The sequence below is a fragment of the Marmota marmota genome, unplaced genomic scaffold (genome assembly GCF_001458135.2).
Source record: "Marmota marmota marmota unplaced genomic scaffold, marMar, whole genome shotgun sequence".
NCBI classification, from domain to species: domain Eukaryota; kingdom Metazoa; phylum Chordata; class Mammalia; order Rodentia; family Sciuridae; genus Marmota; species Marmota marmota.
The window spans coordinates 2,197,514-2,209,576 of record NW_026000171.1 but is presented as its reverse complement, the minus strand read 5'-3'; the positions used below and the strand labels follow the sequence as shown (position 1 = coordinate 2,209,576).

General features: G+C 43.9%; 1 protein-coding gene across 4 annotated transcripts in view; it reads left to right on the top strand.

Annotated features, from left to right (window-relative positions):
• Ltbr (lymphotoxin beta receptor) overlaps positions 1–6,348 on the top strand; it is a 15,229-nt gene extending 8,881 nt beyond the window's left edge. Inside the window, exons 1-10 of one of the 4 annotated variants that reach the window (XM_015500727.2) lie at positions 1–233; positions 362–458; positions 769–894; positions 970–1,122; positions 1,476–1,572; positions 1,730–1,827; positions 3,863–3,970; positions 4,265–4,338; positions 4,840–5,056; positions 5,420–6,348. The exon at positions 1–233 is cut by the window's left edge and continues 95 nt beyond it. In XM_015500727.2, the coding sequence (XP_015356213.1) occupies positions 138–233; positions 362–458; positions 769–894; positions 970–1,122; positions 1,476–1,572; positions 1,730–1,827; positions 3,863–3,970; positions 4,265–4,338; positions 4,840–5,056; positions 5,420–5,661 (1,308 nt within the window). In that variant the 5' untranslated portion in view covers positions 1–137 and the 3' untranslated portion in view covers positions 5,662–6,348. The remainder of the gene's footprint in view (positions 234–361; positions 459–768; positions 895–969; positions 1,123–1,475; positions 1,573–1,729; positions 1,828–3,862; positions 3,971–4,264; positions 4,339–4,839; positions 5,057–5,419) is intronic. The other 3 variants (XM_015500728.2, XM_048787658.1, XM_048787657.1) reach the window with 3 other exon arrangements.
• The last annotated feature ends 5,715 nt before the right edge of the window (positions 6,349–12,063 follow it).

The window sequence follows — 12,063 nt, the reverse complement described above, 5'->3', positions numbered from 1 at the left end:
GCCGCTCCCGGCCCCGGGGGGCACGTCGGCCCAGCCGCTGGGCTTGGGAAGCAGCCGCCATCGCCGCTTTGGACGTATAGGCTTCCCACCTTCCTCCCAGGCCTCCACACGCCTGGTCGACGGGTCCAGTGGCCGCCATGCGCCTGCCCTGGGCGGTCTTTCCCTGCGGCCTGGCCTGGGGGTCACTCCTGCTGGGCCTCTGCGGGCTCCTAGTGACATCCCAACCCCAGCTGGTGAGGGAGGGGCCCAGTGGCTGGTGATGGTAGGGAAGAGGGTGTGAGCAGCCTGCTCTCCAGTCCCTCTGCCCTCTCACGCTGACCCCTGACTCATTCTTCTCCCTCACCTCCTTCTCCCCTTGAAGGTGCCCCCATACAGATCGAAGAACCAAACCTGCTGGGACCAGGAAAAGGAGTACTACGAACCCAAGCATCAGCTCTGCTGCTCCCGCTGCCCCCCAGGTGAGAGGCGGTGGTCCCAGGAAGCCTGGGGCATGGAGGTGGGTTAGAGGAAAGGTGGACATTGTCCACAGTGAGTGTCCATAGTGACAGTGAGAAACATGGGCCGTTTCATATGCAGGCACTGAGATTTGCCCTCTTCAGTGGGCCTCTGAGTCCTTTTCCTCACTGAAAAGTCGCTGGACAGCCATGTAGGATGCAGGGGGCAAGGAGACTGAGGATAGGCTTGGAGTCACCAAGCAAGCAAGCAGCAGAGGTGACGGTGGAATGCCAGCTGTCCTGACGCCCTGTTGCTGCCCCACTCATATCCTAGGCACCTATGTCACAGCTGAATGCAACCATAGCCAGGACACACATTGTGCCATGTGCGCTGAAAACTCCTACAATGAGCACTGGAACCACCTCACCATCTGCCAGATGTGCCGCCCCTGTGACCCAGGTGAGTGGAGATGTGCTCAGGGTTGGGACTTCCTGGAGCATAGCCCTTCTCTGAGCTTTCCCATCTCCCCACCAGTGCTGGGCTTCAAGGAGGTTGCGCCTTGCACCAGCCATCGCAAAACTGAGTGTCGCTGCCAGCCAGGAATGTTCTGTGCCCAACGAGCCCCTGAGTGTGTGTTTTGTGATCTACTTTCAGAGTGCCCGCCCGGCACTGAAGTCGAGCTTAAAGGTCAGAGGTCACTGAGGGCAGATAACGAAAGGAGGCTGAGTGTTGAGCTTGAGTGAGGGCAGGGAGCATGGAACTGTGCCATGGCCAATGCCAGGTAGTCTCTTTGGCATAAAATGCTTCTTCTCATTCCATGCAAAAGAATCACAGAAGGGGTTTGCAGGGAAATGGAATTGGGATGGATGCTGGAGCACAGGGGGCTCCTCTCAGCATTGAGGAAGCATGGGCAAAATGGCAGGCAGCAGAGCAGAGCTGGGGAAGGTGAGAGCTACAACACAGGGTGGTTGGCAAACAGGAGACCCTTTATAGGGTCCTTTTGCCCATTCACCTGTGCTGGCCTTCCTTTCTCTTGCCAGATGAAATCAGGGAGGATGACAACAACTGTATCCCCTGTAAGGCAGGACACTTCCAGAACACTTCCTCTCGCTACGCCCACTGCCAACCCCACACCAGGTGAGTGCCCCTGCCTATGCCTTTCTACCCTCAAAGAAGCCCAGCTGCTCCCATCCTTGATTCCATGCGCTCATTTGGCCACTTCCACCCCATATCCCTTGAGTTAGGCACTGGAGACAGGAGCAGGAGATCACAATCAATCCTCTTTCTTCTGCAGGTGTGAGGACCAAGGCCTGGTGGAAGAAGCTCCAGGCACCCCCGAATCTGACACAATCTGCATAAAACCACCAGAGCCACTGCCTCCTGAGATGCCAGGTGAGGAGTGAGGACTGAGGGACACAAGGTGGGGTCAGGACACTTTTTTTTTTCCCACTTTTTTTTTATTGGTGCAGTATAGTTGTACATAATGATGGGATTTGTTGTTACCTGTTTGTACATACACACACTATAACAATATAATTTGTCCGATATCACTTCCCCCTCCCTCCCTGCCTTCATTCCCTACTACCTTTCCTCTATGGACCTCCTTTTGATTTTCACGAGATCCCTTCCCCCCACAAACCTTTTTTTTTCCTTTTTCCTCTCTAGCTTCTGCATATGAGAGAAAAATATGACCCCTGACTTTTTGCATTTAGCTTACTTCACTTAACTTAATGATATCTAGTTGCATACGTTTCCCTGCAAATAACAATTTCATTTTTCTTTTTCTGAATAAAACTCCATTATATATATATCACATTTTCTTTATCCATTCATCCATTGATGGGCACCTAAGCTGGTTCCATAGTTTGGCTACAGTGAATTGTGCTGCTAAAAACAAGGGTATGCATGTATCACTGTAGTATGATGACTTTAATTCTTCAGAGTAAATATAAAGTAGTGGAATAGCTGGGTCAGTATGGTGGCTCTATGCCTAGTCTTTTGAGGAACCTCCACACTGATTTCCAAGTGGATTTACTAATTAACAACAATGTAAAAGTATTCCTTTTTCTCCACATCCTCTCCAGAATTTATTATTATTTGTATTCTTGAGGACTGCCATTCTGACCAGTACACACACTTTTAAAGTTATATATAATAAGATGCCAAGAAATACTCCAACACTGAGATTTAATTATAGCTGACATATAGCTTCCATTTATTGAGAACTATGTTAGGCAATCTAAACACTTTCCATTCACTATCTCATTTAATCCTCTTAATGATTCTACAAAGGAGATCCTATTATTATCCTCACTGACAGAATGCAGAAATGGAAATCAAAGAAATTAAGTGACTTACCCAAGATCACTCAGGTGGTAACTGGAATTATTAAGATCTGTATTTAGGTCTTTCTTACTCTAAATTCCGTGCCATAATGTATGCACACCGTGGAAAATTAGAAAATTCAGAATAAGCAAAACAAACTTACTCACAGAGCCATTGCTTAGCATATTCACTTTTATTATTTTGATATATATTCTCCCAGACATTTTCTTGTGCATATGTATACATAGAAATTTTTAACTAAAATGGAGTGATTTTAACATTTTATAACCTAATTATTCTTTTCTTTCCTTTTCTTTTCCTTTTTTGGTACTGGGGATTGAACCCCAGAGACCTTACTCATGCTAAGCACAGCTCTCACATTAAGCTATACCCCAACCCCTGTAAACTGATTTTTCACTCAACAGTATATCCTAAATATCTTTCTATGTCCTCTCAGAATTTTTAATTATGTATCAAATACAACTGACATGTTAGAGCTAGAAATGACTAGAGAGTATATAAGCTAACCTGCTTATTTTGTGTATGAAAATTTGATATTTAAATAAATGATATGACTTAAAATCACACCACGGGGAAGAAACCCAGGTGTAACATATACAGCAGCAATCCCAGCTCCTCTGCAGTGGTCTGTATGTAAGATGGCCAAGTCCACAGAAATGTGGCTCTACCCTGTGTCCTGAATGTCTTTACAACCCCAAGACTAACCCTCCCCTACTGCCTCCCACCCACCACTTCCAGCCCTTTGAAAACCAGCTGCCCAAGCTCCCATCTCTCACCCACAAGGCAGCCCCATTGGTGGTCTCTGAGCAAGAGGCATGTACACTACCCTAAGCATATCTCTCCACAACAGGGTCTCTGTGGCTGTCAAGAGGTCCTCCCCAAGCCCAGCTTAGTTCCCTTCTCTACAACCCAAGGGAAATGGCTCTAATTCTACATTATGACCAGAGCAAAAAAGTTGCTCCCCCTTTTCTCTGTCTGAGTTGCCAGAGAACAGGAAGCCTCCTCCTTGGCTTCCTCCCCCTCTTCCCTTCCAGCCATCATCACACACGCACACCACCCGCCCCATCTGTTGTCCTGGCAGGAACCATGCTGGTGCTGGCCATCCTGCTGCCATTGGTCTCCTTTCTGCTCCTCACCACTGTCCTCGCCTGCACCTGGAAGAGCCATCCCTCTCTCTGCAGGAAACTGGGTAGGAAGGAGATGCCCTCAGCTCCCACATGGATGGTTGGGAGTCGGGAGGGATATTCAACTTCCCCAGTGCAAACTCTTCTACCTCTTCCCACCCCCTCAAAGCTCTTAATGCCTGTCCCCCAAAATAAATGTCATTCTCTCCACCTAAGCCCTCATTCTGAGGCAGGGGACAGAGTAATAACAGCCTGTTCTTTCTGGGATCCCAGGATGGGCAGCAACACAGGAGGATGGGGTGTGGCGGGGGGAAAGGCCGGGGCTGGAGGCCTTTCACCCATTTCATTTTGCATTGCAGGATCTCTGCTCAAGACGCATCCAGAGGTAATGGGGGAGGCTGAGAAGACAGCAAGAAGGGGCGGAGGTGATGAGGTACAGCAGGGAGCAGACCAGAAAAACTCTTCAGGCTTCAACATTCATTCATTCAACTAATAGTTTATTAAGCCATGTACCAGGCACTGTGCTAGGAAATGGGGGTACAGCAGTGAGCAAAGGAAAGCACCGCCCCTCCTAGAGTTTACATGCTGGGGAATAAGAATTATAAACCAAATATCAGGTTAATATAATACTAAATAAAGCAGGGAAGGGGGACAGTGACAAAGGATCGGGGTATGTTATTTTAAACAGAGTGGACAGGGAAGGCCTCTCTGGTAGCTCCTATTTGTGCAGAGAAGAAATGAGGGAGCCCACCAGAGAGGTGTCTTGGGGAAAGTGCTCTAGGAAGTGGGGGGAGCATCAAGTGCAAAGGCCCTGAGGAAGGGGGCATGGTGAGGAGCAGAAACTGGTAGTGAATTGCTGAAGCATGGCATAGGATATAAAAGATGGGGATCTCTGTCATTTATCATTGGTTGATTCTCTGTCTCTCTTCCATAGGGGGAGGAATCCCCTTCGTGTCCTCCTCCGAAAGCCAACCCACATTTCCCTGACCTGGTAGAGCCACTTCTGCCCAACTCTGGAGACTTGTCCCCAGCCCCTGGTGGGCCCCCACCAACTCCAGCTTTGGAGGAAGTGGTGCTACAACAGCAGAGCCCTCTGATCCAGACCAGGGAGTTGGAGGCCGAGTCTGGGGAGCAAGGCCATGTGGCCCATGGTGAGTGAGCCTGGGCAGGCCAGCAAGGAGAAGGGAGTGTGGAGAGGAAGGGATGTTAAAGAAGCAAAAGGAGGGATGGTAGCACGGAGGGGAAATATGGCCAGATGAAACAAAAAGACCAAAGCAGAGTCAAGACAGAGTTCCTGACAACCAGCCAGAGTGTCACAACTAGAGAGAGGAAGAGCGGAAAACTCAGAAACAGAAATATACCTAGAGCTCAAGAAGCCAGTAGCAAATGGGAAAGGGGACAGGGAGGGAAGAGCGGGAGGCTGGAAGATTTCAGGGAGCAGCAGTCTGCTCCATTATGGGGCATTCCTTCACGAGGCTCCCTTGACGTCTCTCATTCCACTTCCCTTCCCCCAGGTGCCAATGGCATTCATGTCACCGGTGGCTCTGTGACCGTCACTGGCAACATCTACATCTATAATGGTCCAGTATTGGGGGGAACACGGGGTCCTGGAGACCCCACAGCTCCCCCTGAGCCTCCATACCCCATTCCTGAAGAGGGTGCCCCTGTATCTTCTGAGCTCTCTACACCCTACCAAGAAGACGGGAAAGCTTGGCATCTGGCTGAGACAGAGACAATGGGTTGCCATGCCCTCTAACAGGGGCCCAAGGAGCTAGTTGGTCACCCATGTTTGACGGTGTCTGAGAAACACAAGGAAAAGAGAGGCCCAAGAGCACCTTCTCCTCGGAGGCTGCCTACCCACACAGAACTCACATGGAGCCTGCGCAGGGCCCTGAGAGGCAGAGCTTTAAAGGACCGGGCCTCAGACACCTCTTGGAGAGCAGGGTCACGTACTCGCTGGGTACAGTGCCCACTACAGGACTCTCACCACTGCCTGAGCAAGCCCAAGAACTTATTGCAGACCCACCTGCCCACTGGGGCTGCAGCAGCTCAGCCTCAGGCACCAACAGGGCATATGACGCTAAACTTCTGCCCACTGTGGCACTCTGCATCCAAAGCATGGCACACAGGGGAGCCAGTCACATGTTCACTTGCAAGGACATCCTGGGACCTCTAAAGGATTTGTGGTGCTCATCCCTGAGTTTCAGAGACCCTTTGAGGGCCCATACTTCTTGTGAACTGAGATGGACCCTGAATGAAGATGAAGTTATGTGGAGGACCATCCCTCCTCTTACCTCCTGGAGGAGAGGAAAGCAAGTCAATGAAAACTGGGGTTTGGGAAGGGTTACTAGGTATGGGGGAGAGTTTGGGAAGGGGGAAAAATGGCAAGTATATTTATGAATTTAACCACATGCAAATAAAGAGGAGATTGAGATTCAAATAATTTATTTTCTTGGGATTTTGGGGGTGTGGTACCAGGAATTGAATCAGGGGCACTCAACCACTGAGCCACATTCCTAATCCTATTTTGAATTTTATTAGAGACAAGGTCTCACTGAGTTGCTTAGTGCCTCGCTAAATTCCTGAGGCTGCCTTTGAACTTGCGATCCTTCTGCCTCAGCCTCCCAAACTGCTGGGATTATAGGCCTGCGCTACCACACCTGGCTAGCTTCTTGGGATTTAAATAGAAACCCTAATCCATCAGGGCAATATCAGAGGCAAAGGTCAAGATATTAAAATATAATTAACCCCACAAAGGTATTTCTGTGAGAAACCCACATATGTAATTCAGATAATAAGGTAATAACACAACTTTGGCCAGAAATTGCCAACATGTCAGGCAGGATTCTAAATACTTTATTAATTAATTTATTTAATCCTCACAAATTATTTATCCTCACAACTCCACAAGGTAGATATTACTCCTGTTTAACAAATGAGGAAACTGAGACACAGTTTTTAAAAAATTAAAAGATCTCATTTCTTTATCTCTTACAAAGATAAAGCACCTAAGAATGAACTTAATAAGAAATGCTAACTTTCTAGGGAGAATGGGTACTAGAGATTTAACCCAGGGGTGCTCTACCACTGAGCTACATCCCCAGCTTCCCCCCTTTTATTTTGAGACAGGATCTCCCTAAATTGCTGAGGCTGGCCTTGAACTTGCAATCCTCCTGCCTCAGCTTCCCAAGTCACTGGAATTATAGGCATGTGCCACCACACCTGGCCTGCCTGATTTTTAAAGACAATAAATTTAGCCAAAAATGGCAAAGCCAGGTTGTGCACTCAATCTGGCTCTAGAGGCCTCTTGGGTGATAAAAACTTAATATCACACCCTTTCAGAATTTGATTGTTTTCATTTTTATGTTGTTGGGGATGGAACCTACTTGCACATGCTAGGCAAGTACTCTGCCATTGAGCTACATCCCCCAGACCCCAGAATTTCTTTAAATGGTAGAAGGGGCTGGCTTCTCACTGGGATCTCTCTGTGTTCCACAGACTTTAAGTCTCAATCAACTCCCAAATGTCTAGCCCCTGCACAAAGTGAACAGTGTTTTCTAGAGCCGGGTGAAGGGAAGGATGTACACATGAAACAGAATGCAAAAGGCCAAGTTCAGAGTCTATTGATGAATAGAAATATGGCTGGCCTCCTTTTAGCTCAGGAGCACTCGTGATTTTTTTGTTTGTTTCTTTTTGTTTTATCCCCCCAAAAACGTTAAGAGTTCTCTAATGTTCTTATTAGCAAATATTTGCCCTCCTCCCCCAAATTATCTTCCATTCTGCCAGCTATAGGCAATCCTAGCTTGAAAGATTGCTAGGGGAGCTGCTGCCAGCTGACTGCTCCTTCCATAAAAGGCCACTGTCATAGATCCAGGGTTAGGAACTCTGTTACTGGCGTTCATCAAGACAGCGTGGCAGCAAAACACATACCCCAGGAATCGTCTGAGCCAACTGAATGGATGGGTTATTTAAGGTTGTCTGTGAAGTATTAGATACACCTACCTTCTGCAGGAAGTAAATAATGACAAGTTGTATCTTTACAAAGATAAATCTTCCTCCTCCTTCTATATGATAGAGCCAAATGACATGAGTCCTTAATTGTTCCAGTATGCTTAGAGTTTTAAAAAAAAAAAAAAACTTTTTATACATCTTTTTCAACAAAATAAAAGCAGAAAAAAATGTTTAAAGAAATGGTGCTGAGGCAAAGCCCTGTGACACCATTCAAATTTAGGATCATAGCTCTTATACTGTATTATTACCAAACAGACTCCTAAAGGCATCTGCATTGAGGCTGCATTAAAATTATAGATTAATTAGAGAGAATGAACATCTTCCTATCAAGAACACAGTGTACCTTTCTATTTGTGTCCCTGCGGTACCACCCGAATGTTTTCTTAGTACAGATCTTAGCATTTCTTATTAAGTTCATTCCCAGGTGCTTTATCTTTGTAAGAGATAAAGAAATGAGATCTTTTAATTTTTTAAAACCTAGCTACTACCAAATGAATTCTCTCATCATACATAATAGTTTTTAATTAATTCTCTCAGGTTATCACCTATAAGTAATGTGAAATTATGTCTGCTGTCCAATTTTTATATTCTTTTTTTTTTTTGCATTGGGGATTGAAACTAGGGGGCACTTTACCAGTAAACTACATCCCCAGACCATATATATATATATCCTTTTTTTTTTTTAGTGTCCATGAACCTCTATTTATTTGTATGCAGTACTGAGAACCAAACCGTGTGCCTCACACATGCTAGGCAAGCACTCTACCACTGAGCCACAACCCCAGCCCACATCCCCAGACCTTTCTAAAAATATTTTTTAATTTTGATACAGGGTCTCACTAAGTTGCTTAGGGCCAAAGTTGCTGAGGCTGTTCTCCAATTTGTGATCCTCCTGCTTCAACCTCCTGAGTCACTGGGATTAGAGGCATGTGCCACTGCGCCTAGCACCTGTTTTTCAATCTTGTCTAAATGCATTGCTTAGAACCTCCAGAATAATGTTAAACAGTAATAAACACTTCCATCTTATTCCCGATTTTAACAGCAATTTCTTGTTAAGCAGGAGTTGAAACAAGTATTAGTCTTGCTATGCTAAAGAAGCATCCATATCTTACTATTACACAACAATCCAACCCATAACAAATAAGAACTGGGACCAGACAGATCAGGTGGAAACTATTGCAACAAAGAGATGAGAAAAATTGATGGATTGGGGATATACCTTGGAAATACAGTTACCAGGATGTGCTGATGGGCTTGTATTCTAGCTTATATTTTGAGGCTTGCCTGTTAGTTTGTTAAATTAATCTGAGCCTCACTTTGAAAATTAACATTTGGAAAAATACTGAATGAGCATTTACTATGTACCAGGCATTTTAAGATAAAACAGCAACAAGGCAGACTTGATTCGTAACGATTATTCATAAAAGATCTCATTTCTTTATGAGATCTCATTTTTTTTTCACAGCCTCGTGGAGCCTGTGACATAATTATAGTGAGATGAGTACTACAAAAGAGAAACACTAACACATTATCAGGCACCTAATCTGGACTTAGAGATCAGGAAACGCCTCCCAGAGGAAATTCAAAATGCACCCCAAAGAAAAATAAATGGTTGATTGGGTGGGTCCTGGTGGAATGGATGATATGTGCAAAGGCCCTGTGATAGGAAAAATAATTTGCCTGAAGTTTGGGAATAGAATGAGAATGGAGAAGTAGGCTGGAAGCAGGTCACTCAGACTCCTAAACTATAATAGAAATTAGGAAATCACTACATTGTTTTTTTTTTAAATATAGTAAAATGTGTAATGTATGCTAATTTTAAATTTACAGCCTGAAGAATTGTTACATATGTAGATATTTATATGTTACCATCCCCAGATATACAGTTTCTGAAAGATGATTTCATGCCCCTTCTCACTCAGTAATCCTTATCCCTGGAGTTGAGTTTATATTCTGGGAGATATATGAGATATAGAATATCTCTCAAAGATACACAGTTTTGTGGGGCTGGTGCTGGGGACAGAACTCAGGTTCTCAAACATGCTAGGCAAGTGCTTTGCCACAGAGCTACCAGCACTAGATGTTTTACTTTTTAAGTTTATGAGCCTTGCCAGGCTTAGTGGTGCACACCCATAATTTCAGGGTCTCACATATTCTTGGCCAGTGTTCTACCACTGAATTATACCTTGAGCTCAAACTACAGCTTCTATACTCAGCAAAACTAGCCTTTTGGGGAGGAAAGGCAGAAGCAAGGCCAGTTTAAGGCCAGTGTGGACAACATAAGGAGACCCTGTTTCAAAATAAAATAAAATTTGAAAAAAGTTTATGAGCCTTTGTTTGTATTTGTATGTATTTGAGAAGAATATGTATTATGTTGTTGTTGGATGAAATGTTCTATAAATGTCAGTTTGGTCAACTTGGCTGGTAATATTTGCTATTCAGATATCCAAATCCTTACTGATTGTCTGCTTACATGCTCTATCAATTACTGACAGAAAAATGGTAAATCCTCCATTATAGTGTGAATCTTTCCATGTCTCCTCTAGATTGTCCAGTTGTATCTTGAAGCTCTTTTGTTAGGTTCATATACATTTAGGATTACTATGACTCCTTGGAGCAATGACTCCTTAATATGTTATGTCCATCTCTATCCCTGATCCATTGTTGTTCTGAAGTCTACTTTGTTGTAAACTAATACAGCTACTCCAGGTGTCTTTTGGTGAGAGTATGCATAGTAAATTTTTCTTCATTCTTTTAATTTTAACCTACTAAACACTTCATATTTAAAGTGGATTTCTGGTAGAAAGCATATCATTGGGTCTTGTTTTCTAATCCAACCTAACTATCTCTCCTTTAACTTGTATGTTTGGATTATTTACACTTAAAATGATAACTGAAGTAGAAGGACAGAGAAAGGGGAGATGTAGATCAAAGGGCACAAAGTTTCAAATAGACTGGGGAATATGTTTTAGTGACCTATTTTATTGCATAGTGACCACAGTTAATAATAATATATATTTCAAAATTGCCAAAAGATTAGATTTTATTTATTTTTTTTAAATTTTTTTTAATATTTATTTTTCAAGTATCGGCGGACACAACATCTTTGTATGTGGTGCTGAGGATCGAACCCGGGCCGCACGCATGCCAGGCCAGCGCGCTACCACTTGAGCCATATCCCCAGTCCCAAGATTAGATTTTTAACATGCTCACCACAGAGAGCATCTATTTCTATGGTTCTTCATTTCTTTGTATGGATCCAAGTTTCTGGCTTTTATAATATCTCTTCTTAAAGAACTTCCCTTAATATTTATTATAAAGGAGGTCTGTAGGTAATGAATCTCGTTTTGTTTCTCTGATAAACTTAATTTCTCCTCACTTTTTAAGGTTAGTTTTGCTGAGTATAGACGCTGCAGCTTGAACTCAAGGTATAGTTCAGTGGTAGAACACTGGCCAAGCATGTGTGAGACCCTGGGTTTAATTCCCAGCACAGGAGAAAGGAGGGGGGCAATGGGGGGGGGAGGGAGGAAGAAAGAATTCTGGTTTTACTGTATTTTTTTCAGCATTTCAAAGATGTTATTCTACATGTTTTTTGTTTTGTTTGCAGTTCTGGGGATCAAACCCAGAGCCTGATTCATGTCAGGTGAACACTACCACTGAGCTACACCCTTAGCTCCTTATGTATTTTTTAACTAGGTGTCTGCTATAATTCTCACCCTAGTATCTCTGTAGATAATGTGTTTTTTCTTTCTCACTATTTTCAATAATTTCTTTCTCTTTGGTTTTCAACAGTTTGAATATGACATGTCTAGATGTGTGGCTTTGTGGTGGTTATTGTTATTTGGTATTTATCTTGCTTGATATTCTCTCACTTTGAGTCTATGGTTTGCTGTCTCTCACTAATTTGGTAGAATTCTAAGCCTTTATCTTTCCAACCATTTCTCTTTCTTGTTTGTTCTTTTTTTCCCTTCCAGAATTTCAAGTATATGCATGTTAATCATTTAGAATTCTTGAGTGCTCTCTTCTTTCTTTTTATTCCCCCACTCATTTCTCTTTATGCATTTCTGTTTGGATGATTTTTATTGACCTATATATTCAAGTTCACTGATTCTTTCTTCAGCTATATCGTGTCAAGTGATGAGCTAGT